Here is a 26,060-nt window from a genome sequence, read left to right as displayed (position 1 = left end):
TTTTAAATGGTGCTGTATAAACAACTGGATATTTAAGAACCACAGGATTATTTATTCACCGATGTACTTATTAATCTATACCCATTCTTGTTCTAAAAAAGATCTAAGGAGATTTACAAAGATAATATATAAGGAAAACTAAAATTTAAGAGGAAGCAGGAAGGAGAGGAAAGGGAATTGCTTGTAGAGAAGTGAGATAAAGCTGTTTGGTGGTTGAAAACAGGGCGACTCTCTGTGCTCCTATGAGGTTGGCCACAGAAAGGACAGGTGGGGTTAGGGAGCAGGTGAGCCCAGGAGATGGCACCTACTTCAGGCACCAAGAGCTTCTTGCTGAATTAGGTTTTTGCTTTTGAGATGTTCTGCTCGGTAAAGGGTGAGGTGTTTGACTGAATGCCAACATGTCACACAAAAGAGGGTGCTCCAAAAGTGTGACTCCAATTGTAACTAAATGAACGAAACCAGAGCTAAACTAATTATTTTGTTTCAACAGTACAAGTATTGGCCTCTTTTAAAAGCAGAACATGATCTTGAAAAGTGGACAAAAGATCCCGTGTCCCCATGGAAATATGATGGCTTAAAAAAAAAAAAGTTCACAGATAAAATTTCAGGCAAACACACCATATGAGTATATTACCAAACAGCTAAATTAAAAGAAAAAAAAGAGCGCATGAGTTGGTGGTGCTTAGGAGCAGACTCGGTGCAGGGATGTACTTCACAGCTGTCAGCCGTGCCTTGCACTACTGCCCCTGGCTGGAAGAAGCTCACATTTTGGCCAACTCCTCTACAACCTCCGTGGGGAAGATGGGCTCTGGAGGCTCAAGCAGCTCACCAGCACCAGCAGCCGCCTCAAGGGCCTTCTCAGCATCCTCATTAAAGTAAAAAAAAGTGTGTTCTTCTTTGAAACCTATTAAAAACAACAAAAATAAATTTACTGTCTAATGTAGCTGTGCTGATATTATATATCACATGATTTGAATGATATCATCGCCAAAACTATCAATAGGAGTCATATCACTATCAGAAAAGTACCCAGAACCACTTAAACCAGGTCCGTCTTTGGTTAGGCATTAATTGTGCTATACCATACACACCTAACAGGACATTCTACAGTGTATGATGTGTTGTGACAGAGCTTAGCAGAAAAGGGTACCAGGAAAAACTAGAGGAGAGGCCCACATTGCTTGAATGCAGACCACCTGCTCCAAGAGGACCAGGGGCAGACTTGGACTATTCCAATCAGGCCCACAGTGGTAGTTTTAGTGGTTGAGATTTTGCCAATATCCTCTAATCAAAGGTGGTAGTGGAGAGATTGGTTTTGCCTGTTTTGGGTCCTCTTAGCATGTAGTGACCAGTGTCTGAGAAATTCTCAACTAATCCCTTAATCCATTTGGAGCCCCCAGATGGCTGCACTAACACCTGAGGAGGGCTTGTCCCTCTGGTTCCTAGGTTTGTGATGCTCTGAAGCAGCTGTGTTCCTTGTGAAGTGGCTGGAAATGTGAGAGGCCATTTAAGGAAACTGTGGCCTCTTCTAGTCAAGATGACAGACAACATGTAGAACAATATAATTTAACACATTTGAAAAAAATGAGCTTTTGTGTTACACACTTTTAAACAACCAGATTCACTGTTGATGCCTTTACATGACTCAAAGTTGGTCTCTCAATTATACTTTCATTTTCTGTGGATCTGTGTGTATATGTAAACATGACAAAATTTTTAAAAATCACAATTTTTACTGGTCTCTTTAAATGTCCCTGCATGCCACGGTCTCCTTTCAGGTATCACAATAGTAATATAAAAAATAAAAATGCATGTTTAGGATGTTTCTCTCCAACCACTACATAAGGTGCTTCCTCATATGCAGATTTATAAAGGTAGCATTTCTTAAACGATCAGTTGATTTCTCTTGAGATCTTAGCCTTCCCAATATACAGTAGAATTAGCACACTGCCTCCTGGTTTTAAGTAAACCAAGTTGCCTCCAAGAACCATCAGAAAAACATCTGCCTTTAACTTTCAGACTGTGCAAAGAAACCTTAAGGATAATTTGGACCATGACAAAAGGTAGGCTTGGAGATTCCAATCAATTAATTCTATTGAAAAGCATCAGGCCAGATTTTAACACTCAGGTAAACAGATAATCCATTAAGGCAACAATGTGCATTGTGGCAAGTGCCATCTTAGTTTTGTCAGCACTTATTTATAGTCTTTGGATTCCCCTGCCCTCCTGCCGAGGGACTTCTATTCCCCCTGGTCCAATCTTTGTTCTCTTATTCATGGTGAAGTGAAAACAAAGCGAGAAGGCAGCACGTACCCAGCGTTCCCTCTTGGGCCAGTTCCTCCTCTATAGTCAGAAGGCGGTTGTATTTAGTCACCCATTCACCACGAGAAAGGCCCCCCAACTTGATAAACCGGACCCCGAGTCCAACGGCCTGAAGAGGAAACATTTTGGATGGGAGGGTCATGTTTTGCTGAGCTACAACAATGATTTGAAGAGAAGAGCTGTCGAGGTGTTGTGCTGGGGTTTCCCCCTTGTATCTTCATATTGTATCTTTATGGAAGTAAAGTGACCTGCTCACAAGCCGAGAGTTTGAAAGACAGGCAGATGGTGTGACTGACTGTCCATCGGGCGCTTTACTAGTTGTGTAAGCATGCTGATTTTATCTAAGAATAGGCTGGCCTTTCTCACTTCATTTTAGGAGGGAAGATTGCAGGGACACACCCCAGTCATTTAAGTGCGCTCGTCATTTTCCTTGGACTTCAATTTTGCTGCTTTTTTAAAAGTTCAAAGATTAGCTCTTTATAAAAGGTAGCAGTCTGGGAGGAAGCAAGTCTATTTCATAAAAGGTTACATGACTTTCTCCACCAAAGACAGCATTTCTCTGAAATACCAATTCGTGATAAAAGCAGTGTTTTGGCAATTCTGCAATTGACCAGTGTTCAGCACTTACCAAATCGACAAGGCTGTCATCAGGAGACTCTCCTTCTGTACTTCCAAGGATGGTGAGGTGCTTCTTACCTGGGAGAGCAATTCCTGTCAGTTTTGTGTGGTGGCAGAAGCAGTTCACACATAACAGTCATGGGGTCCAAATTAGAAAGTGGCCAGAGATTTAAAACTTAAACTTAAAGAATTTAAAACTTTTAATTTTAAGAACAGAGAGCAGAGTCAATTATTTGACCACCTAAGAATTCTAAGGTAGACACTTGCATTTTCTCATCTGAACATTGCGCTGGGTTTATCTGTTTAGTCTTCTTTCTAGTAGCTTAGATGCTGTGGGTACTATATACCACATTTCATCACATTTAAGATTTGTTACTTATGAGATGCACTGCCATTTTATCACCACTAGAAAGGAAGAAATGTTCACTTCGGATCGACATGTTTCTAGGACCTCAGCTCCAAGACATGATTCATTTTGTTGCTGTTCCACATAAGAAAATATGCATCTTCAAGTCAGTGAACTGTGGTAAGTACATGGGCAGCGACTGTGGAGTTGATAGCCTGTATCATGACTTTCTCACTTCATATAGAATTTTATTCAAAGGCATCTGTCTTTATGAATATTTAGAAGAGCAGTATGGGTAGTATTTAATCATTTGAAGGCCTCAGGACCCTTAAAATTTGCCAAAGCCTATGAAGGGCACAGGCCAGAGTCCTTACTGTGGCGACAGTTTGCCATCTCCAGTGATGACAGAATGCCTACTGAGGGGTGGGCCTGAGGGGAAAGGCCATCTGACTCAGATGACTGCCCTGCCTGCCATTCCGTCCTCTGGCACCTGCCCTGGCCCCTGGCTGCCAGTCAGGCTCTTAGACCTGCTCTGGGTCTGAGACTGCCCTTGTGTCCAGTTTCCAAAGCCCGTTCATGGTATTCATGTGTCTGGCACCGTACCTAAGGACCCGCGATGCCCATGAACTCACTGGGGTTCACAGTCCAGGGGAGATATCAGCCATTAAATAATCAGACATTGTGGTGAGCACTACAAAAAGAAAATATTTGATGGTACAAGGAAGGTTCGGAGCAGAATCAGGGTGGGGGAGGTCTGAGGAGGCCTATGCATTCACGGGCATTTCACTTAGGACCTGAAGGATGAGTAGCTAGCCAGGTAGATGGCCCAGAGAAAGGCTTTCTAGAGCAAAGGAAAAGCATGTGCGGGCTGAGAGGTAGGAAAGAGTTTGAAAGTTGCGGAATTAAAAAAGTAAGCATGGGCAGTGGGATGAGCACAGTGTTGTGGAGAAGCTATTTAATCCCGCCATGGCTCATGTCTCTTAGGTAAATGGAGGGACAGTGTGTGCTGTGCACTTCACAGGGCTGCTGTGAGCATTAAATCCAAAGCTAAACGCGTTATGTACTACACAAAGATGCTCTTCTCTGCCATTCCAGGCCGATAAAAAAAAAAAAAAAAAACTTTTCAGCTGTCCCCAGAGCTGGGCTAAGGACCTGCTTCCAGATGCTTCCTTGATGCTACCCAATTTGCTCACCTGCCCAGCAGCTTCCCATTGCTGTAGGTGAACCTGCCTCTGCCCCTAGTCGCTGTACTCAACAGAAAACTGCCTGCTTGTGCTGATGGGGTCCTCTTGCTGCCTGTTTTCTTAACTGGGGAAGTAGACCCATTCCCTGCTGTAGGTGATCCAGTTCAAACTCTGATCCCTCCACCAGACTTCCCTAAGGCAAGGCAAGTTCAAGTGGCTAAATTGATTTCAATCAAGTAACATTACATCCTTACTCTGTACTTAGGCTCTGCTCTCTGTTCTTAAGTTGTTACAGAGAGGAACCTAGAGCACAAAGTGATAGTGAACAGAGAGAATCTGTAACACCTTAGCCAAGTGACATAGGCCAACTGCCTCTGTCTCTGCAGAATCCGTGAGGGTGCCTGACACCTTGTCCTTTGTGAGTGCTAAGCTGACTTCCTGAGCTTTCAACACTGTGCTCTGTCTAGAAATCTGACTGGAGTACCAGCTATTCTGTCCACTATTCAGAGTCCGTGACCTAGCCTTTAGCTGTAAGGTTCTGGGTTTCTCTACAGCTTTTCTATCACCTAACCTCACAGCCTCAAGCAAACTGAGAAATGTGCTAGTGGCTGTGCCTTATAAGAAATCAGGCCTTGCTCCTCCTGTTAGGGGCTGAAAAGCCCTTCCCACTGTGAAGCTGATGGGGTAGCCTTGACCACACCTGTGTGGTGGCCCTCAGTATGGGGGATGACCTGGTAGACTAGGGCTGTTTCTGGAACCTTGTGAATCACTAAGTTATGGTTTGTTTTCCAGCACTGAATCTCCCATAAAATGGCTGGGTTTTCTTTTCTTTGGAGATTTATTCCTTGCTTTTTAGTAACTTGGGTACACTTCATATTTTTGGCTTCTTGTATAACCAAATCATTATGAGTCTTTCAGATCTATATTTTACTCACTGTCAATAATGTTGGTTATTTCCACCAAGTCAGACATAGTAGTTTGGTTTGTATGTTTTATGATCAGTCCATGGGATCTGGGGCTGCCGATGCCTCCTTGCTCTAGAAGTTTAGAAATGCTTTTGGATGCAGTTCCTGCAATTATGTAGCACCTGGAACTGAGAGCATTATAGATGCTGTCCCACTGTTCAGCGTCCTGGATAAATATTTAAGAATTGATCATTTCTAATGTACAGTACACAATCACAAGCTACAGGAATCATATAGCACATAATCAAAGTCATACACTTTTCCTGAGACACACAAAACATTTTCTTTCACATCCATGCCTGAGTGATTCCTGTACCATAGCCACACAAATTAGCAAGCTTCAAGGAAGATAAACTTCAAGTGATTTAATTTGAATTTAAAGATCTTGTGAATAAAATGTTAATGTGCTAAATGCCATTCCCACATTGACTGTGGTGTTCTGAAAACCCAGGCTGTTCTCATCCACTGTACCACCCCTAATGCTGTTCACAACTCACTGGATAGAAGATTTTTCTGTTATTTCTGATAAACATAAAACTGAAAAGATAGGACCTTGTCAGGGCTCTCTGCCATCTTTCTGAAGGCCCTTCCCTGTTTTTATTGGTGAGGGTGTCATATGAAATGAAATGCTTATTTAACAAATGGTGTGTGTGTCTGTATATATTTGTATATGCACAAATCTACACACAAGGTCATCCACTAGGCTAATTTCAACCTACCCCATTAGAACTGACCACACAGGTGCCCCCTATCACAGGAAAAAAAAGCTGAGGCTGGGGGGCTGGGGTTGTGGCTCAGCAGTAGAGCGCTGGTCTAGCATATGCAGGGCCCTGGGTTCGATCCTCAGCACCACATAAAAATAAATAAAATAAAGTTATTGTGTTCAACTACTTCTGAAAAATAAATATTAAAAAAAAAAAGCTGTGGTCAGAGCCTCAGAACTGTCCTCACAAGGAGAGTCTGGCATGAGTTCAGTGGGTGTCTTGTGAGAGTACTGATAAGTAGCAGAGGCCAGGAAAGGATAGAAGGAACTGTCCCCAGATCTCAATAAGAAAGGATGTTTGTCTGTCTTTTCAATATACTATGGACTCTCAAATTCATTAAATCAAGAATTCTAATTTTGGAGTTTGAAGTGGGGGAGAGATGACCTTCTATGATCTGTAGACAATGCTTATCGGGTGCATTTGTTTAAACAGAGGACAAAAATCTCAGTATCTCAAACCCTTTTTAAAAAGATGGCTTTTTGTTACTTTTATGCATATATAGTAACTGGATTTAGGTTAAAAAATATTTGGCCTCGCAGAAGTCCTGTTTCCATGAGCACATGAAAATGACATATGATTAACCCACTGAAGCACCAGCCAGCGCAGCGGGGGCGGCTTCCATCAGCTAGTTTGCTTGTAAATACACAGGTACTCCTGAAGGGCTGGCGAATGGCTTGTTTCATTCCACAGACAGGCATGCTCCCAGGTAATTGTGTTTCTGCTATTCATTTGCTTAGTAAGTGCCTTTCTCATAAATGCCAAAAGAAAGCAAGTTAACCCCAGCCCAAATTATAACACATTCCAAATGACAGAGATCCAAAAGAATGAGGTTTTATTCTGTTTTGTTGTAAAATGCAAAAGGTAAGCCTGCTTACTTTATAGCTTTTAAAATATATGTTATAAAATATAAAAGGTGGGCCCTGCTTACCTCCTTCCTGAAAGGATCAATTAAGGCTATAATGTAAGGGTACTTGTTGATCAAATCCACATACAGGTCAACCATCTCGGCGGCGCTCTTGTAGACGCCCGCCATCACCTCGTACTTTCCTTTGCTCTAATGAGTATAAGGAAAACGGTAAAACAAAGAATAAGTAATGGACTCTTCAGATGTTAAAGATGCAATTCAAATTCCTTTCTGTTCATTTCATATGAAATACTGTCAGCAGATTCAAGTCACATTCCTCTAAGAAATTTATGCATTTGGCTTCAAATATCTTTAAGAGATTATCCTGGGAAGCCAAGTCACTGTTCCTCTTGATGCCTTTGGAATTCTTCCCACAGACATTGGATGGAGCCTTCTGCACAAAAACCCAACAGGTACAGAGTGGGAGGGGACTTGTTTTTTATTTAGACTTCTGATATGGTGCCAGGTGCCCAGCTGCCTGGGTAGGTGGACAATAGCATGAATTCGTAAAACAATGAACAGAATAGCAGTGCAAACCTGCCCACTCTCTAGAACCCACTGTCTTGCAACTCACTGTGATCAAATGATTTGTTTCCTTTACTGTAAATATTCTAAACTTTGAAAACAGGGCTAGGCTTTGGAGTACTAACAACCAATATGGAATGTGAACGAAGGCACTTTGTTTTCAGGGAGTATGAAACTTCCAGAGGGGACCATACTGTCCTAAAGTGAGATTCTAGGGCAACCCCACTTAGCTGAGTTATTAAGTATGAAATAAACCGGGCTGGAAGATTCAGGGTTGTCTTTTTGCCAAAGCTCCCGATGTTCAAAGCTATGTGCAGGGGTAGTGCCTGGGGTATCCGAGCTCTGGGAGGGAGACAGGACAGAGAGATGGCTGTTTTGCTTGCTGATGGCTTCCAGCCACTGCTGCTGACAAACCGTGGAATTAAGAAGATTCCTAAGAAGTCCATAATTGAAGAGATTTTTATAGGGCTTTTTCCTTCCCTTATATAGCATTAAGAACTTTTAGCTTCTGTGATGCATAACTTTAAACTCCTATCTTGTCAGGGAGGAAATGCTAATGACTTTGAACTAATATGATTATAAGAATTATATGATATAAAGCTAATACATTTTACTGAATATAAGCAATAAATACCCATCCAGTCAGCTGTAGCAATCAGTATCTTCATAGTTCTGGGTATACATTGCTGATGAAAACATGCAATTATTTTTCTTAATGGTATGCCTAGGAACCAATCATTATGTGAAGAATAGGGAATTAAACATTCCTTTATGTGCTTAGTTTCTTTAGAAAAGTAAAAGAACTTTAGAAATCAGCCCAAACTTAGGGCTCTTATATACCATTAAAAACTTCCTTTGTAGTCAAAGTTAGGATCACAGTTAAAGAAAAAAACGTATTTTGTCATGTCCCCTGAATTTGACATTAATTACCAACTCACTATAAATGCCTGTCAATATGCTGCCATTTTATAAAACTGAGACTCAGTATTTGTATATTTGGAAATGGGAAGTATATATGTGTGTGAGACAGAAAGCTTCCAGAGTAGAATACAGATTTCCCAAGTGTAAAGGTACTTAGTTGTATGAATCTGAGGAAGTAAGGACAGAACCTGTTTTCCATTTTCTTCCTCTTTAAAAGATCTCTCTAGTGGCCTGATCAGCAGATAGTATGTCATCACTGAGAGTCTGTTTCCCCAACCAAGGCTGGGGATGATACTTTAATGTATCTAGTTGGATAAAAACTTCAATCACCTAGAAATATTTTTCTATAAAAAGTGAGGGCTGGGGTTGCATCTCAGTGGTAGAGTACTTGCCTAACCAGTGTGAGGCCCTGGGTTTGATCCCCAGAATTGCAAAAATAAGAAGTGAGTCACAGCATAAATTCTTAAGAACCACTTGCCTATCAAGTCCTTGCTACAACTGATCCACTTTTCATGCTTGACAAATTCAGCATTTACCAAGTGACTACACTCAGTAAAATATACCAGTTGGTTATTTTTCAGTAGCGTTCATGATTGCAATGTAAGTTACCTATTTTATTCATTTATTATAGAATTCCTATATATGAGCATGGCATTTTATCTTATTATTTTTAAAAATTATATAGTTGTTATTCATTGGTGATTAGCTAATTTGGTTTTCTCAACTCCATTTAGATTAGATCCCTCACACAATATTAAAACCAAAAAAAAAAAAAAAGGCATCTGTTGGAAAATATTCCAGTAAGCCCTTCTTTTGAGTTTTCATTTAAAAATCATGGACCTTAACAAGAAGTGAATGTTCTCAAATAGAAACTTACATAGTCTATCAGCTCATGGCCAGCACAGTTGATGGCTAGATGCAGATTGGTTCCCAGTTCCAGCCCCAAGTTGGCACAGATTCCCTGTATTAGAAGCAGCAGCTGTTCTACGGTGTCGCAGGTAATGATCAAACAACCAAGATGGGACATCTTGCTAGTGACGGGTGGCTACACGGTCAGAAGAAAATGATGAGTGTCAGCCCAGCACATTAAGGTCCTGAGATAGTCCTAGCTCATGACGGGACACAGCTCTCCAAGACCAAGTCCTTCCATTCTTGATTAATCCTACTTTTCAGGTCCCACTTTCAGGACTTTGGGCATATGATTCACCTGCACTATCTGCCTATATTATTGTTTTATCAGCTCTGTCACTGTGCATGGGGCTAGCTAGCCTAAGCCAACACCACCAGGTCAGTAAATCTCCAGGCTGTCCCTGTAAATGTCCACCAGTCTCCAACTCACCAGTCCTCTTCCTCAAAACTTGCCCTTTCTTATGTTCTGTTTTCCTGTAAATGAACATAACTGCTAAAACTTAAAAAATGTAATCCTCCTTCAGCATAAGTTTTATTTTCAGAAGGATTGAAGACTTTGGTTAAAAAGATGCATTACTGGGGATAGATTTTAGTAAGGAAGATCTGGGGACCCAAATGACCCCAGGAAAAAGCAGCTGTTTGTTTCTACTGCAAGGTCAGCCTTGACGTGCCCTCATCTATATTGCTACATTATGATTGCAAGGTGAAGCAATACCCGTGGTTCTGAGGGCTTAAGAATAGATGTGAACCTAGGTATAAATATTAATAATGGCACTAATTATAAGAACATCCAACATTTTTAATGTCATTAATAGGAAGCTTCTATTGAGCAAGCAAAGAAACAACTGGGAAATTTTTGCCTATTGATTGAGTTTAGTAAAGCTTCAGCTGAATTCCATGAAGCAAATGCACCTGTTCCTTATGCTAACACCATGAAGCAGGACTGCCATTATCTCCATTTTACCAAGATGACGTGATCTGGGACAGATTTTAATGCTGGCAGAATCCACCCTTAACTCTGGTGTGGTAGCTTCTCCAGAACCTATTATCTAACCTGTTTCTAACAGGGAAAAAAACAAATTTTTTTAAAGGGAAGCTGATCACAGGGCAGATATTGGCCTCAGCCTCTCAGTACATGCAAGACAACCTGCTGGAATGAAGAGGACAATGTTAATTGGTCAACGCTTCTCCATCCCCACCTCTCTTACAAGGCCTAATTAGAGTGTTGTGCTCATTCCAACATATAACTGCCAAGGATTTTACTTGCTGGTGAATTTATTCACATTTTCTTAAGTTTCTTTCTGAGCTGCCCCCTCTTTGTTGACTTCAACAGACTCTGAAGTCCCTGACTGTGTGTGCTGGGACTGCTGCCTTACCCAGAGACGCTGTAGACCTGAGAGGCCACCCGCCTGCATCACCTCCAGAGTTCTCACTGAAGATACTTTGGAAAGTTAGACACATATAATAGGTACATGTATCAGAGCATCCACAATCACCAAAGTGACTGACCAATGACGTTAGCTGACCTCCCAAGGCTCTGGAGGCCAAGTGGCCACTTTTCACAAGGATGGTTTGCCTGAACTCTCCTGGCAAACTCTTGAGTTCCCACAGTGGCTCCTCTCGTGTAGTGCTTTTCAAAACCAGAGAGAACGAATGGCTATCTTTTTGTGCCGTTTTCATTCTATCATTGGTAGTGGCAGAATTAAAATTAAAACATCTAAAAGCCTTTCAGCTAGTTAAGGGGACATTCAGCTTCCTAAGCCCTTCACTGTAGGGTCAGATATAATCCTGTTCCTCATAAATGCTCCCGAGTCCTCTGAGACTTTGGCAGGCTGACAGCTACTGGCAGCCATGGCCAGGTAGCCTGTTGCTGGAAAGGCAGTGGCCAACTGATGTTCCAGCTCTGGGTTGGTGCCCTTAAAGCAACATGTTTAAAAAACATGTGTTTTCCATTTGTCTTGAAGCAAAGTAACTATGGGAGAGAAAACGAAGCAGGTTACATAAAGCACCCTACAGAAGTGTGGTGAACGCCTTTGTATACGCACTTGACCTCTTTTGCTTCCATTATGTCCTTTTTTGGTCTCCACTTTTGGAGGAGGGGGCTGTGGAATAGAAGGTAAAAACATAACCACTTGGGATTTTGAGACTTAGCTGTGGCAGCAAGAAGAGTTAAGATCTTCTAACTATCCACTTATGGGGACTGCGCAGCCACACTGCAAATCTCAGACACAAGACACCCACGCACATACACACAAGGAGGATAAGTCCAGCTACTCCCTACTTTTTTAAGTCCCATTCTGTAAATTCAGGCACATATTTCCTTTAGTTCACCCTTACCTTCTGCCCCCAATCACACACAGGGGTGTGCATACCCATAGATTTGTGTTTCTACTCTTGGGAATGAAGTATTTGCACATCAAGTGGAACTCCTGCTCTCTTTTGCCAAAGGATGCAAAATCCCCTCTTGGTCTTAAGGAGTATTATTACCTTCTACCATTGGATTTGCTTCTATAGGCCCAACATATTGTTTCTAATATTCTCAGGGTATGTGTGTATATATATGTGTGTGTGATACACACACACACACACACACACACACACACACACACACACTTGCAGAGTGGATTTGGGTTTTGGAAATAGCCAATGGTCCTTAAATCGTTTACAAATTCCTTAAGGATGATGTTAGCACAGAGCCAGCTACCTCAGAAATCAAAATGAGAGTCTGTCCTCCCAGCTTCTCAGGAGGCTGAGGCAGGAGGATCACAAGTTCCAGGCTAGCCTGGGCAACTTAGTGAACCCTGTCTCAAAAAAAGAAAAAATAAATCTTCAAACTGAGATTGTTTAATACATTTAGAAAATGGATCCATAGCAAATGAGGAATGTATGCACTTGGTTTGCATAAGAAACCCAAAATAAATGTATTTTCTATAGCAGTAATACCAATATTGACTTAATGACAAAATGAAATAGGAGTTCGATGCTAGAAGGCAAAGGTCAGTAACTAGACACCATGGATTGTTACTTACCGATTCTATTACTTTGTTAATTTGTTTCCGAATTTCCAGAAGCATCTCCACACCCTGTAAGTAGAGTAACCATCATCTTCTAAAACTGTCGTCTACAAATATTAAATGCGAACACTTACACCACCTGTCTGTTCCTAACTCAGAATATTTGTAGAGTCCCTGAAAATGGCCCCCAGTTGGTGGACAGAGTGAGCTGCAGAATTGGAAGATTAAATGTTAATCTCCAGCCCCCAGCTTGCATTTGACTGAGCATGAGCAAAAGCCTCTGTCTCAGCCTCCTCATTGCTCAGAATTGACTAGCCCTGTGATTGGACCAAGTTAATTTCAGACTCTTTCATGGTCTTTAAGCCAACCTAGTCAACATTATTGCAATACATGTCACAGGTCAACAACGTAGTCTGGATAAGAGTGACCAAATCAGTTTAAATCCACTTTCACTTAAAAATTCAAGAGTGTGCTCTGAGGATGATGACATCTGTGTAAAGAAGGCATGCTGAGGCCTCTGGTACCAAGCAGCACAAGTACTATCCAAAGGAAAGATCCTGGTGAGGGGATCCAAATCTGACCTGGCAGATGGTGAGCAAGACAGCAATCTGTCTTCTGTGACTAATCAATTGCAAGGTAATAATGATTTTGCTGAAGAAAGAATTCTCATAAAGAAAGCATCCTGAGGGTTTATTTTAAAACCTAGTTCCACTAACTTAGAAAAATATCAGTCTTTATTCCGGGAGGTGTGAGAGGAAGCTTCCTGAACTTTTTCTGAGCGTGTAGACTGCAGAACATACACCTCTTTAGCTCTCCTGACTGGCAGAACAATTCGTGGAGATCCAAAGAGGCATAATGGCTCTTTCAGGCCACTGAAGAGCAACGTAGACAACACTAGCCCACCTCTGAGAAATGAGGATGAAATTTAGGATTCCTTTCTTCCTTCCATATATATGCACTAAACATCCCTTATGTGCCAGGCAATCTGCTAGGCCTGGAATTCTTCACAGAGTGGGCTGCCAGGAAAGTGCCAGCTTCCACTAGCTACTGCCAATTAAAAAAAAATGAAGGGCACAGACTTCCCAACTCCCCCAGGTAACAACCATCCCTCACCACAGAGGTCTCCAGAGTCACCCGCTCCTTGCTTCTCTGATTCAGAGGCATGAGCCAGTGCTGTGTCAAACCAGACATCAACAGGGTCTGCTCCCTTTGGGGGTCTTACTTTCTTCCCACTTCCCTGATTTCCCTAAAATATTTTTTCTTGTTTTTAATTCTCTTTCCCTTTGGTGTCATAAGGGAGCTATGTTTTAAAAAAATCATCAGTGATGGAGTATTTGGTTTTTTCTTTACTTTAAAAATTTTTTTTTTAAGAAAATGTAGTCTGGGAGTAATATAAGATACTTGTTTGGTTGTCAATCCAGGATGGGGAATGCAAATCACTTCTTTCATTAAATTTAATTTTCCAGGTGATGACTTCCCACAGCTGGCGAGAGATACCATCAGCAAAGGCATAGTTAGTGTTGTTGGCTGTTCCTAAAATAAGAGGAAAGAAGGGGAAAATGAGAAATGTGGTTCATTCACATTGAGCCCCTCAGGGCTTCTCATGGTGGAATAAAACAAATCCTAACCTGATTGTGCTTCAGCAATGCAATGTTCAAGTACAGAGGAATACTGCCCAGTATGGCGCTGGCTTTGGCAATAGCTAGTGACACAGCTCCTATGGCCATACTGCCGCAGAGCACGGGTTCAGCAGGTTCTGCAGGCGGGATAGGTTTCTCTGTGATGGTTTCCTTCCTTCCTGGAGGAAAAAGACAGGAGAAAAGATTCTAGGAAGTTGGACTGTCACACGACTGTATCTTAAATGCTTCACGGACAGCTGGGAATGCCCAGCAAAAATGAAGGTTAAAAACAGGCTAGGAAGAACCTGTTCTCCACCTCAAGTGCCCAGAAGTTTTCTGTTTGATTTCACTTACCGATCCCCCCAAAATTCTGAACTGTGAATTTGTCTAAGCAATTTGAGGCCAATGCAATATCAACTCCTTCAGTTGTCAAATGAGGTAGGTGTTTCTTATCCAACATCCTATGTAAGTGAGCTGGGGCTTCAAGAGATGAAAAAACTTGTGCAATATGTTACAAAAAGTGAATGAAGAAAGGATTTGGATGGTTTTTTTGAATTCTAACTCCTTTGCTTCTCTGAATTTCTTTGAGCTGCTGCATACCCCACCTTCTGTTAAGCATCTAGTCAATGTGTATACCTAACTTGCCACCTTCTTCACCAATCCTAAACTCATGTTTGCTTCCGTGTTATTTACCATCTCTAGAAATGCCTTAGGCCCAATAGTCTACCCAGAATCTTTGCCATCTTTCACAGGTTCTCAGCCATGCTGTCTGATCAGGTACCACAGAATTCATCATCAACCTGTAATGTTCTCTTGTCCTCCCCCCCACAGCTACTGACCCTGGCTCAGGTCCTCAGTGGAGATGAGATGCCTAAGCAGCCAGCAGATATCCAGATACCTAGATATCTAGTGCCTAGCAAGTTACTGTCCCCTCCTACATTTTCTCCTCTCATAAAGTCTAAGTTCTTTCAGTCAGAAGCAGCTGCCAAATTAACATCCATTGGTGGCCTGTATTATAACTCAATAGTGATCATCTCACTCTTGGGACAGAAGACAGGTCTAGCATGATTCTGTTCGTAATGGGGCCCATTTAAAATTAAAAGCCCCAAATTGTTTTTTCCTTCTTAGCCTCAGCCATTTCCCCTTAACCTATTCATTAAGCTATTTTCTCCATCACAGCTTCCTACAGGTGATAGTCTCACACTGAGAATGGAAGCTAAACTGCCCCTGCCCCCAAACCCTGGCACCAGCACAATTTGGAAAATCAGAATCATAACATAATCGTTCAGCTAGCACAGCCTGGCTGAATCTACATATGTATATTTCCTGGCTTTGTTCCTATAAATCATAATATTCAGAAGGCAGATTAGCTGTCTTTCCAGTTTGGGCCAAATTATGATTAAATTCATTTTTCTTTTTGTATCATTTTCTCTCATTTCAGATTTGGGTGGGTGATTGAATCTAGTCAGTTGGGACCCTGGGAGGCCTCTGGCCTGGGTCCCAGGAACATTTTGCCTTGGTCAATTCTCTTTCCTTTGCTGGACCTCAGCAGCTGCTATTAATGAAATAAAGGACCTGTCTCCATGGTCTCTTTGGTCACTTTTTGGTCTGGTGCTCTCTTATTCATCGGTACCCACATTTACTGGGTGGTTGGCTGTGCCTGGCATCATGCTAGACTTTAGCAATGGCAAGCTGAATGAGGCAGGAGTCACTCATCCCCGCAGGGAACCCTCAGTTTAGTAGACATAAAAGCACAATTACAGCAGAAGTTCCAGCACTAACACACCGGAGGGGCTAATGTTAGCTACCTATTGGAAGACAGGAAGCAAAGGGCAAAGTGATACCTGTATAATGTGCTTTAAAATACCAAAGTTGCTTAAAGAAAATGTTTATTTACGCGTGACATAAGCCCGAGAAAGTGTTGGTTTTGGAAAGTGTCGGATTTACATTATATCAAAGGATTCAGTATTCTAAAATATGGAGTGGCCCTTTGATTACTTAATGGCAATTTACTGAGGAGGTGAAAGTTCCCCAGTGTCATCCCATCCCCACCCTACCACTCATTGCCACTGTTCAATGTACTTTAACTTCTTTATTTTTTGTAGTGCTGGGGATCAAACCTCTACACTGACCTTCACCCACAGTCCTCAATGCACTTTATTTACCAAGTGCTCACTTCTAAGTGATAAACTAATCATTTTTTCTCAAAAATAAAAATGGAGGGTAATGTGGGTCTGACTTAGCACAGCAGCTTCAAGCAGGGACATGGCATGGAGGGTGGGTGGCACTTGGCTGGGAGCCAGCCAGCCTTTCTTTCTCTCATGTTTGTCACTAAAGGTTCTGAAGATATCTGGCCACCAACCTGGCTTCTGCCCTTTCTTTTTGGCAGGAGGTGGAGCGGATGGCGGTGGCATTACAGGTGGAGGTACTGGCACTACTGACTCTTCCAGGCTCTTCTCTAGTTCTTTCCTCTCCTTGTCTTCTTGTACTTTCTTTACGAAGAATAACCTTAATGGCGAGAAAACAGCTTTACAGTGACATTTAGGAATACCACTCTGTGCTTTTGGTTGAGTTTTAGAGTTGACCTGACCCCAGTGTGCTTCAATAATATACTCTATGGCAACTTAAGGACAAATCAGCTTTAATTTCCAAGACCTAAAAAGAATGCTGGTGTTATAAAACTGTTCAAGAACTGAAATTCATTTTGGCCTAGAAAGAAATGTTTAATGATTTTCAGGGGCTCTTTTTTTAAATTACTTGAGTTCTGTTTGCATTTTTAAAAATTACACACACACACATTTTAGTCCGATGAACCTTTATTTTATTCATTTATTTATACATGGTGCTGAGAATTGAACCCAGGGCATCACACATGCTAGGCAAGGGCTCTACCACTGAACCACAACCCCAGCCCTCTGTTTGCAATTTCAAAGTAAAATTTAAAGACCTGGGGCTGGGATGTGGCTCAAGTGGTAGCACACTCACCTGGCATGCGTGAGGCACTGGGTTCGACCCTCAGCATCACGTAAAAATAAAATTAAAAATATTATGTCCACCTAAAACTAAAAAATAAATATAAAAAATTTAAAGACCTAATTTGATGAAGGGCTACTCAATTATTTTTGTATAAATGACATTCAGAAGACAAATCCTTCAAGAATACACAATGGAATACACAAAAAGCAGTATGTGGCTGATGTCTTATTTTTGGAAGAGGAAACTGGGGGTCTTTAAAGGGAATACTTTTAAAAAGTTTGGAAATGCTACTTAAGTACAACTAGGTAACAATTTTACTCCCCCAGAATAAATAAATTTTTAAAAAAGAGACTAAAAATTTCCATAGACAAAAAGCAAGCAAATAAAAAGACATGGGAGTCAGATTTACATTATATTTGTGAATAATCTAGATGCTAGTGAGGCAGTGCCTTTAACAGACCGAGAGAAATTGATTTGGACATAGAATTCTATATTCAGCCAAACTATCAATCATGAAAACAAAGTAATAACATTTCCACATATATCAGAACTCAACAACCTTACTTCCCATATACACTTTCTCACCTGTACTTTCCAAGAATAGAATCCATCAAGTCAAAAAAGGAAAATATGGAATCCAGAAACAGGAGAACATAAATCTTTATGATATCTCTATGGTAGACCCAGAGAGGAACCAGTCCAGGAGCAAGCCCCCCTCCCCCAAATTAATATGTGGAATGGCATTCAAAACCTCCAAGAGAACCAAAAACTACTTTACCAAGTCTTTTACAAAGGTAAAAGACTTTGAGGCAAACTAAAACATTATACACAATTTAAAAAGTGATAAAGCTTAAGGAAAGAAAATCCACTTGGCTTTTGCTTGGCCAAGGGGGTTGAGGCCTTAGGCCTGCACAACAGGAAAAGTGATTAACCCGTTACTTGGTGCAGTACCGAGCTGTACTTACACAGCCCTTTCTGAAAAATGCTTCCTTGGTTTTTGATTTTTGGAGTCAACCCATGAGCTAAGCATGAAAAGACTTGGTTGTTGGAGGACAGGGTATAAGCAACAGCCATTGTGACTACATGGAAGGACATGAGCAGCTCAAAAGGTGGCCCCTGAAGGGGTGAGAAGAGGGAGAGAACATTATCTGGATTTAGTAACTTGATCCTTCCCTTGTGCTGAATCCTAGGGATGCTCTACGCCTGAAAAAAAGACAAAAAAGCCCTATGTAACCTTACATAGTAAGATTTTAATAGCAGGATTTTCAGCAGAAAGACAATATTTTATGTTAAATTTTGCTGCCTTAATATATGCTTTTTAAATTGACTTCCCAACTCTGTAAATTTCTGACTTATTAGCAGGTGAAATGTAGACAATAGACTCTATATATTCTTGATGGTTTCTATTTCAATGGAGGCTGTACCTGAGCATGTGATCCACCTGGGCCTGGTTGGAGGGCACCAGGCCCCGCAACTCCTCGGTGATAGTCTCATTGACCCACTGTATGGCGGTGCTCACTGCCAGGCCCCTTTCCACCTCCTCTGCCTCCACCACCTCTGGCAAAGCATTCTCGTGGACCTCAAAGTGAGTGGGGATCATGACGGAGCAGATGTTCTGAAAATAACATGAATGTGATCTATGGTTTCCCTATTTCTCACAGTAAATAGGAAATTGGATTAATCCATCTTTTAACATGCATGGTCTTTATCACCAATTCCAAAGGAAATAAGAATATGTATAATTTTCTTTGAGATTTTTTATAGTTGTTGAAACTGTAAAACCTGACTTCATGAAACATTTAAAATTACTACTTCTTAAAATGTAGTAAACCCGGGCTGGGGATGTGGCTCAAGCGGTAGCGCGCTCGCCTGGCATGCGTGCGGCCCGGGTTCGATCCTCCAGCACCACGTACAAACAAAGATGTTGTGTCCGCCAATAACTAAAAAATAAATAAATAAATTTAAAAAAAAAAATGTAGTAAACCCTACACTGAACTTTATTTTTTATCACTACCTCTTCAATAAATAGCTATAAGGATATAAACATGTTTAATCATAATTATTCTCCTAGAGTTTGTAGCAAAATTAATTTCTAACAAATGTGCAATTAAGGCGAATTAAAATGAATTTCTGAAATTATTTAAATGAATCATTTAAATCAATCTACATATCTATAAATCTATATATAAATATATAAACCTATAAACCTGTATGTTGATTTATTAAACTCATCACATTAGTAATTTCAGAGTTTAACTATTTTTACCTCATTTTTTTTTTGTTCATCTTGGATATTCCTCAAGTTAGCATGTCACATTTGTATCAAAATTACACTTAAACATAACAAAAATATAAATTATGGTTGGTTGACTCACATTTACACGACTAGCTATGAACTATATTTTTTACAAACACTAGATTTCAAAGCATTAATTTTCTACAGTTTAGACAAAAGTTGCTAATAAATGCAGTGGATTCAAGATGTGTTAAAGAACACATTTTAAACTGGCTCATACCTTGGGAAAATTTTGAATGGTGCAGAATATTTCCACTTGTAGGGTTGGAAGCCCCAGTCCATCCAGTACATTTTTACCCACTATTTTGCATAGGGTGGGAGGCTTTGCAAGTTTAGAAAAGTAGTTTGCCTTCAACACACACAGACACACAAAAACAAAAATCAGAATAGCACATCTAATTTATCTTCAAAAGGTTGTTCACATTTACACTAGTTTAACAAAACCTCTCCATGAGTGTCCTTCCTGGCACTGGGGTTAGACTACAGCTCCACGGGAACAGGCCTGCTCTCACCATCATTGAGATTTGGATTCTACCCTACGATAAGTCTCTGGCACATGGGGCAATGTGTTGTCATTCGAAATCTCAATGGAAACCATGATACTTTTCTTAATTTAAACTTTAAGGTCTCATGTCATTCCTGAAAGCCTTCTGATAGTCAACTCAATTCCCTAATATATCTCTAGAACTCTGTGACACGTTCTAATTTAATAAACCTGAGGAGGACTGAATTTTATCCCTCCCAGCAAGGCACCTGATCTTTAAAGGATGAAGACTAGTGCAGTCACTGCATCTCACTAGCTCATGCGTAGTCCTACGTGGGCAAAAAAGCTCATAGGGAACTTAGAAGTAGCCATTTCATTGAGGTGGAAAAGCAGAAGCCAGCTGGAAGTGATCCAAGGAAAAGAGTGAGGAAAGAGAAGGAAGCTAAGGTGGAAAGCCCACTCCAGGACCCTGAGTGAAAAATCTCCAGGTGGTGGTTCACTGCAGAGGAACTGGGGTGAGGAGAGGATAGAAGCAAGGAAAGCAAAGCTGCACCCTCCTCACTCTCTTTATTTCCATTTAGCAGATGAGGTCTCTGGTCATTCATTTAAAGAGCCAGTGGCTTCAGCCTAGACAACAGATATTCTAACACAGCAACAAGCCAGCTCAAAGGTGGGGCCTTGCAGACCTGAAGCAGAAGCAATTTCCAGCCATCTGAGCATTTAAGGATGGTGGTTTGTGTGCTACAAAGTAAGTGCCTAAATGAATGTGGATATACTTAAGGGATGAAAAATGTTACTAAGCTTATATAATTTGTGTTCAACAAGTGCCAAGTGCCTAGGACCTTCAATGTACTATATTGTGTTTGGAGGGGAAGGGAACTAACATTTCCAAGTGCTTAATACTTTTCATTGACCCACTCTATGGCCGTGCTCACTGCCAGGCCCCTTTCCACCTCCTCTGCTTCCACCAGCTCTGGCAAGCATGGTGGAAGCATTCCTATGGACCTCAAAGTGACTATGTCTTCCTTTCACTATGGTATCACACACCATAGTGCTTGGCATAAATAGAATTATTATTTAAATTAATGATTATCAAACTCATCCCTGGGCACTCTGTGTATATTTTGTTATCAGATTCCCAATCTAGTTAAGGTAGGTGGTATCATCTCCATTCCACAGAGGAGCAAATTGAGCTCCAGAGAAATAAAATGTCCAAGATCGCATTCCCATGTTTTAATGATCTAAAGCTTTAAACAGTCTTCCTTGGAACTTAGTGGCAGAAACCATTTATTGGCTCAGAATTCTGCTGAGTTGCACTCAACTGGGTCATTCTTTCACTGGTTGTGTCTGGGTTCTCCTATGCAGATGAAATCATCTGGAAGCTTGACAAGGGCCAGAATAGCCAGAGGCTGGCTGGGCAGCCGTCTTTCTCACAGGGACCCTGGCTGCGTGACATCTGCCAAGGCCTCTTTGTATGATCTCTCTCTCCAGCAGGATAATTGGACTTCCTCACAGCATGAGGACTAGCTTCCAAGAAGACAAGTCTCAATATGCCAGCACTTACCAAGCCTTTGGACATGCTTGCCAAGGTCCTATTGATCAAAGCCAGTCACATGGCTGAGCCTAGAGTCAATGTGGAAGGGACTTCCATCAGAGGTTCACATTGGAGATGTGTCCATTGGGGGCCCAGAAATGTAATAATCTCCCACAGCTAGTAAGTGCTGGAGCTAAGGATCAAACCCAGATCTGCCTGATTTCCAACCAAGGCTCCTTCATTCATAAGTTTTATGATGAGGAAACACTATATTGCTGTTGCCTGCAGGGATCTTCTCCATCCCTGAATTCCTATGAAGCCTGAGAAACAGGAGAAATGATAATTGAGGTGAACACTTAGATGATGGATGGTATTTCAACAGGCAGACATGCAGGAAAGTGGAGGATTAGATACTTCAGGCAGATGAGCAAGAAGAAGCAGGTGAAACTTCAGGCAGTAGGGGACAGCAGTCCAGTGTAGAGGAGCAGGGATCGGGGAGTAGAAGATAAGCCTGTTACTGGAGGGAGCGGCTAAACACCATGTACCACAGTGTGTGATCTTATTTAGCAAGGAAAGGGAAATCTCGGGAGATTTCTGAGCAAGAGAATTAGGGTGAGAGAGTGTGAGGAACTCAGGCAGCACTATGAAGAATGGACTGGAAAGACTAGATGAAATAGGGATGGCCCAAACTAGGGAATGACTAAGAAAATGAAAGGAGGTTGTGTTTTTGCCATTGCAATTTCTGAATATCCTTCAAAGCTCTCTTGGCCAATACAGACTACAGGGATCTTCCCCATCCCAGAATTCCTTTAATAGACAAAGTGAGCTATTCCTCAATCTAGCACACAATCCTTTATCACCATAGCTTTTCCTCCATTTATTATATCAGTGACTAGTGTCCCTAAACAATTTATAAGCTGCCAGATACCTGTACTCTGCTAGATAAAAGGATGCAGAGCTGGCTTGATTTTTTTTTCCCCTCATCACTGAAAAATAATTTAAATTCAAGGATCACAGGCTCTTTGTTTGGAAAAGGAGAATCATTTTTACCTCACCGTAGTTCTAAGGATTAGTGAGATAACATTCAGCACAAAGCACAGGGTCTCAGTGAACATAAGGCACCTGGACCCTCCAAAAACCTTTGATGTATACACCATGGAGGGAAGGAACATTCACAGTGTTCTGTCAACTGCTCAGACGTAAGTTGGTGCACTCACAGCACATCATGCTCCGTCACAGCACTTGCACACTTTGCTTGTCCTTCTGCCACCTCCTCGCTTCCCATTACCATAGTGCAAACTTCCACTAGCCCAACCACACTTCCTTCCAGATGCTGTGTTGCCTAGTAGTTAGGGATCTGTAAACACATGCCTTCCTTTCAACTGCTCACCACTTAAGGAAGGCTAAGGCATGTGCCAGATTTCAGGGTTGGGCAGAGGACTGTGGGACATGGTAAGAAAGGCCCCTATGCTCAGTTCTCTAGAGCTGATGCAAAGGAATACAGTACACATAGGAAATGCGATATATCCACCCAAAGACTCCTGGTGCAGGAAAATGTGGACAAGGCTTCTGCGCGAAAGGTGAAGTTTAAGGAGTAGCTGGCCCTGATAGAGGAGCTGGCACAAGCCAAAGAGCATAGGCCTGAAATTCGAGTGACACTTGGAAGCAAGGGGAGCCAGCTGGATGAGGCCCTGGATGGGTTGAGGCCAAATCCTAGCAAATGCCAGGACGTTGGTCCCACGGTCGAAATGGGGCCATTGAAGGTTGATGACTGAGAAGGAGCCACTCAAGTCCGCATCTAAAAGACCACGGGGCAGGAAGGCACAGGGGCAGCCAGGCTCTGAGCTGTCGCCGCAGCTACAAATCTGTATACAGTCCTTTGTGTTGTGGCGCCCTCCTTTCCGGCACTTTCCCTGTGGAGAGCCCTTCGCCCCAGGGGTCGTTGCCACGTTCTCTCGCCGCCTCCAACGTCTCCGAATCCCTACCACCAGCCCCAGCGCCGCCGCGCATGCGCGGCTCTTGGCGCAAGCGCAGCGCGTTGCCGCAGCGTGGGGCGGGGGGAGAGGGGCTGGAGGGAGGAGGGTGCGCGTCCCAGGTCCCTACCAGGTGTCCGTAGACGTCGGCAGGCTGGAGGTAGAAGGTGGAGTTGAGCAGCTCTTCCAGCTTGCGCGGGACGTCGTTCTCCCGGTAGTACTCCATCGCCTGCTGCTTCAGCTTCTGCAGCTCCCTAGTGATCCCACAGCTGCCGCCGCCGCGTTCTTCCCCCATGGTAGGAGATTTAAGGCTACAGCGGGGTTTAGCCTGGGGGCCCGCGAGCGTCCTTTCGTCGCTAGGCAACGCAACGCAACGAGATCCCGACCCCAGATCTCGCGAGGTTCCACCTGCAGCTGGGACCTCTCACTCCTTCCCGACCCCCTCGCGCCCCTCTCCCTCCCTCTCCTCAGGGGTTGACTCAGGGGTTGGGCTCAGAGACTCTCCCAGCTTCGTTTTCACCACTTTTTCCCGACGATTTTCCAGATGGGGAAACATTTAACTATTTAACCATTCCCTGAAGGGCGTTTTGCAGGAGCAGAGGAGCGTTGACCCCACTTCTACTTGGGGCACGAACCCCGGGTGGCGCGTCGGCTTCCCAGTGGCCCTGGGACTCGGCGGTGCAGCCTTCGCCGTCCGCCTCCTCATTCCTCGAGGCCAGCGAGCTCCTCTGGTTTCGAAGGTGGCCCGCGCCAGGCAGGCCTCGTCCCCTGGAGGCAGGGACATGAGAACCCAGGCTGTCGGTACGCAACTGTGGCGGTCCCAGGAATTCGTTCAGTCAGCTGATATTTGTAAACAACCTGCTCTGAGCCGAGCAATGTGCTGGCTGCACACACTGTGATGCCCAGGAGAGAAACGGTTATGCACTCTTATGCACTCTCCCCGGGGAGGTTAGTGGGAGTGAAAGCAATGCGAGGAAAGCACAGTGTGAGCTGAAAAATGGTTGGGGGGCAATGGACCTTAAAGGATGGTTATGGTTAGGATAGGCCTAGGAGTGGGGTAATGCAGGCAGGACTTTGGGAGATGAAGGGGAATGGAGGAAGGGCCTTGGCTCATGTTCCCTTTCTGGGAGGCTGCCTACTTCCTTCCCTTTTAAGTCCAAACTACCTGCCTGGCTTCCTTACACCTTACTGAGCACCTTACACAGGTATCATTCATGAGGCCTTCCTAAAGTGCGCCTTCTGCTCTAGATATTTCCACTGCAGCAAAAACGGGCCGAGATGGACAGGGTGTACTTGTTCTACTTTTGCCTGTTTACTTTCCCAACTTACGCAGTTCACTTAAAACATCTACATTGCTCTTGTTTGTCTGGAAAACATCATCTTACCTACTCTGCCTGCTTCGTAAGTCACTTAGCATAAAATGAGGAAGCAAGTTAGAAAGCACCTGGAAACAAGATAGTTATTTTCCATAAATGCACGTGTGAAGGTAGATGAATAAAACTAAGCGACTATAAATATTGTAAACAAACACAGATATGCACCTACCCACAGATATGCTCCCTCGGTATTTTCTCTGAATCTCTCATGAAATGTCTCCCTCTCTGTGGTATGAGAGCATCACGGACCTACCTCATCCTCCTTGCTGGATGGAAATCCCTTGATGCTAGGAGCTGATGCTGAGTCATCTGCTCGTCCACTGCAGAGCCTGGGGCCCTGCCAAGAAAGAGTCTGTGCTCTGCTGACTAGGGGCCCAGGGAACTTTTGTACCAATGGAGCCAATATTGTTGCCCTTGTTTCCATTCCACCTTTGAGCCTTTCCTCTGTCCCCGGATGGACGATACCCAGAACTCTCCTACACCCATCTTTGAATATCTAGGTTGAATCCCACATCTTTAAAGAAGCTGCAAGCCACAACTCTCCCTCTGGCCAGCCCTTCCTTTCTTCTGAACTCTTTCCCCAATTTCAGTCTTCACGGATATATTGACTTATTTGACATTTTAATGGAAAAGTGGAAAGTGTCCTGGGCTGGGACCATCAAGTCTCAGGGGCTGCCCTCAATAACCCATTGACCTCTAAGTTCTTTGAGGACACAGACCTGGTGTGTCTCATTCACCATTGTGTCTACAGCATCGGTACATCACCTGACAGAACAGGTGCTCAGTAAATATTTGTTGGATGAATTAATGCGTTTTTCCTATAATTGGTTAATAAATGCTTAACTCACAAGTGTTTGGGAGTTGGATGATACACCAGCCTGGTTTGGAGCAAAGGGTTTGTTTTGAGGAATAATGAGAAATGGGGATGACAAATTGTCTGGAGAGATTGTATAGGAACTAAAGTCCCATTCAGTAGGAGAGAGAAGCACAAATTTCTGAATGCAGGATGGACAAGATAGAAGCAGTTAACTGGCGTTAATAGGTAGGATTGATGGGTGTTTGGTTGTACAGAAAGTCGGAGACCCAGGTAGAAAATAATATAGGTGTAAGGGTCTAAATGATAATGGTAGGAATGAGAATAAATGGATGAGCCAGAACAGGAAGGAAGGATGGAAAAGGCTCTGTGTGATTGGATGGGGATGGGAAACCAAAGACTCCTGAGGTAGGGTTTAGTTCTCTGCATTTGTCAGAAATGGGTTAAATGAGTTGTCTCCAGGGAACATGCTGCACTGGGTTAAAGATAGGTGGTACTTGAGGAGCACTGGCATCC

The 26,060-nt window shown here is 42.7% G+C and overlaps 1 protein-coding gene and 1 long non-coding RNA gene across 3 annotated transcripts in view; one reads left to right on the top strand and one right to left on the bottom strand.

Moving 5' to 3' along the window:
• Window positions 1-761: 761 nt before the first annotated feature.
• On the bottom strand, window positions 762-23,649 carry Eno4 (enolase 4). The gene is made up of 14 exons (XM_026389180.1): window positions 23,485-23,649; window positions 19,584-19,712; window positions 18,492-18,682; window positions 16,454-16,599; window positions 14,101-14,270; window positions 13,874-14,005; window positions 12,488-12,541; window positions 11,504-11,560; window positions 9,427-9,594; window positions 7,128-7,253; window positions 5,406-5,601; window positions 2,951-3,018; window positions 2,314-2,431; window positions 762-904 (listed from the first exon to the last, which is right to left on the bottom strand). Exons 1-14 carry the CDS (start codon window positions 23,647-23,649, stop codon window positions 762-764), a joined length of 1,863 nt encoding a protein of 620 aa, XP_026244965.1.
• Window positions 23,480-26,060, top strand: part of LOC113182999 (uncharacterized) — a 15,514-nt gene continuing 12,933 nt past the window's right edge. The window contains exon 1 of one of the 2 annotated variants that reach the window (XR_003300817.1): window positions 23,480-23,568. This is a non-coding gene — a long non-coding RNA (uncharacterized LOC113182999). The other variant, XR_003300816.1, reaches the window with a different exon arrangement.

This window comes from Urocitellus parryii, chromosome 5 (assembly GCF_045843805.1).
Source record: "Urocitellus parryii isolate mUroPar1 chromosome 5, mUroPar1.hap1, whole genome shotgun sequence".
NCBI classification, from domain to species: Eukaryota; Metazoa; Chordata; class Mammalia; order Rodentia; family Sciuridae; genus Urocitellus; species Urocitellus parryii.
Note: the sequence above shows the minus strand (reverse complement) of the source record. Positions and strands in the feature narration are given on the sequence as shown.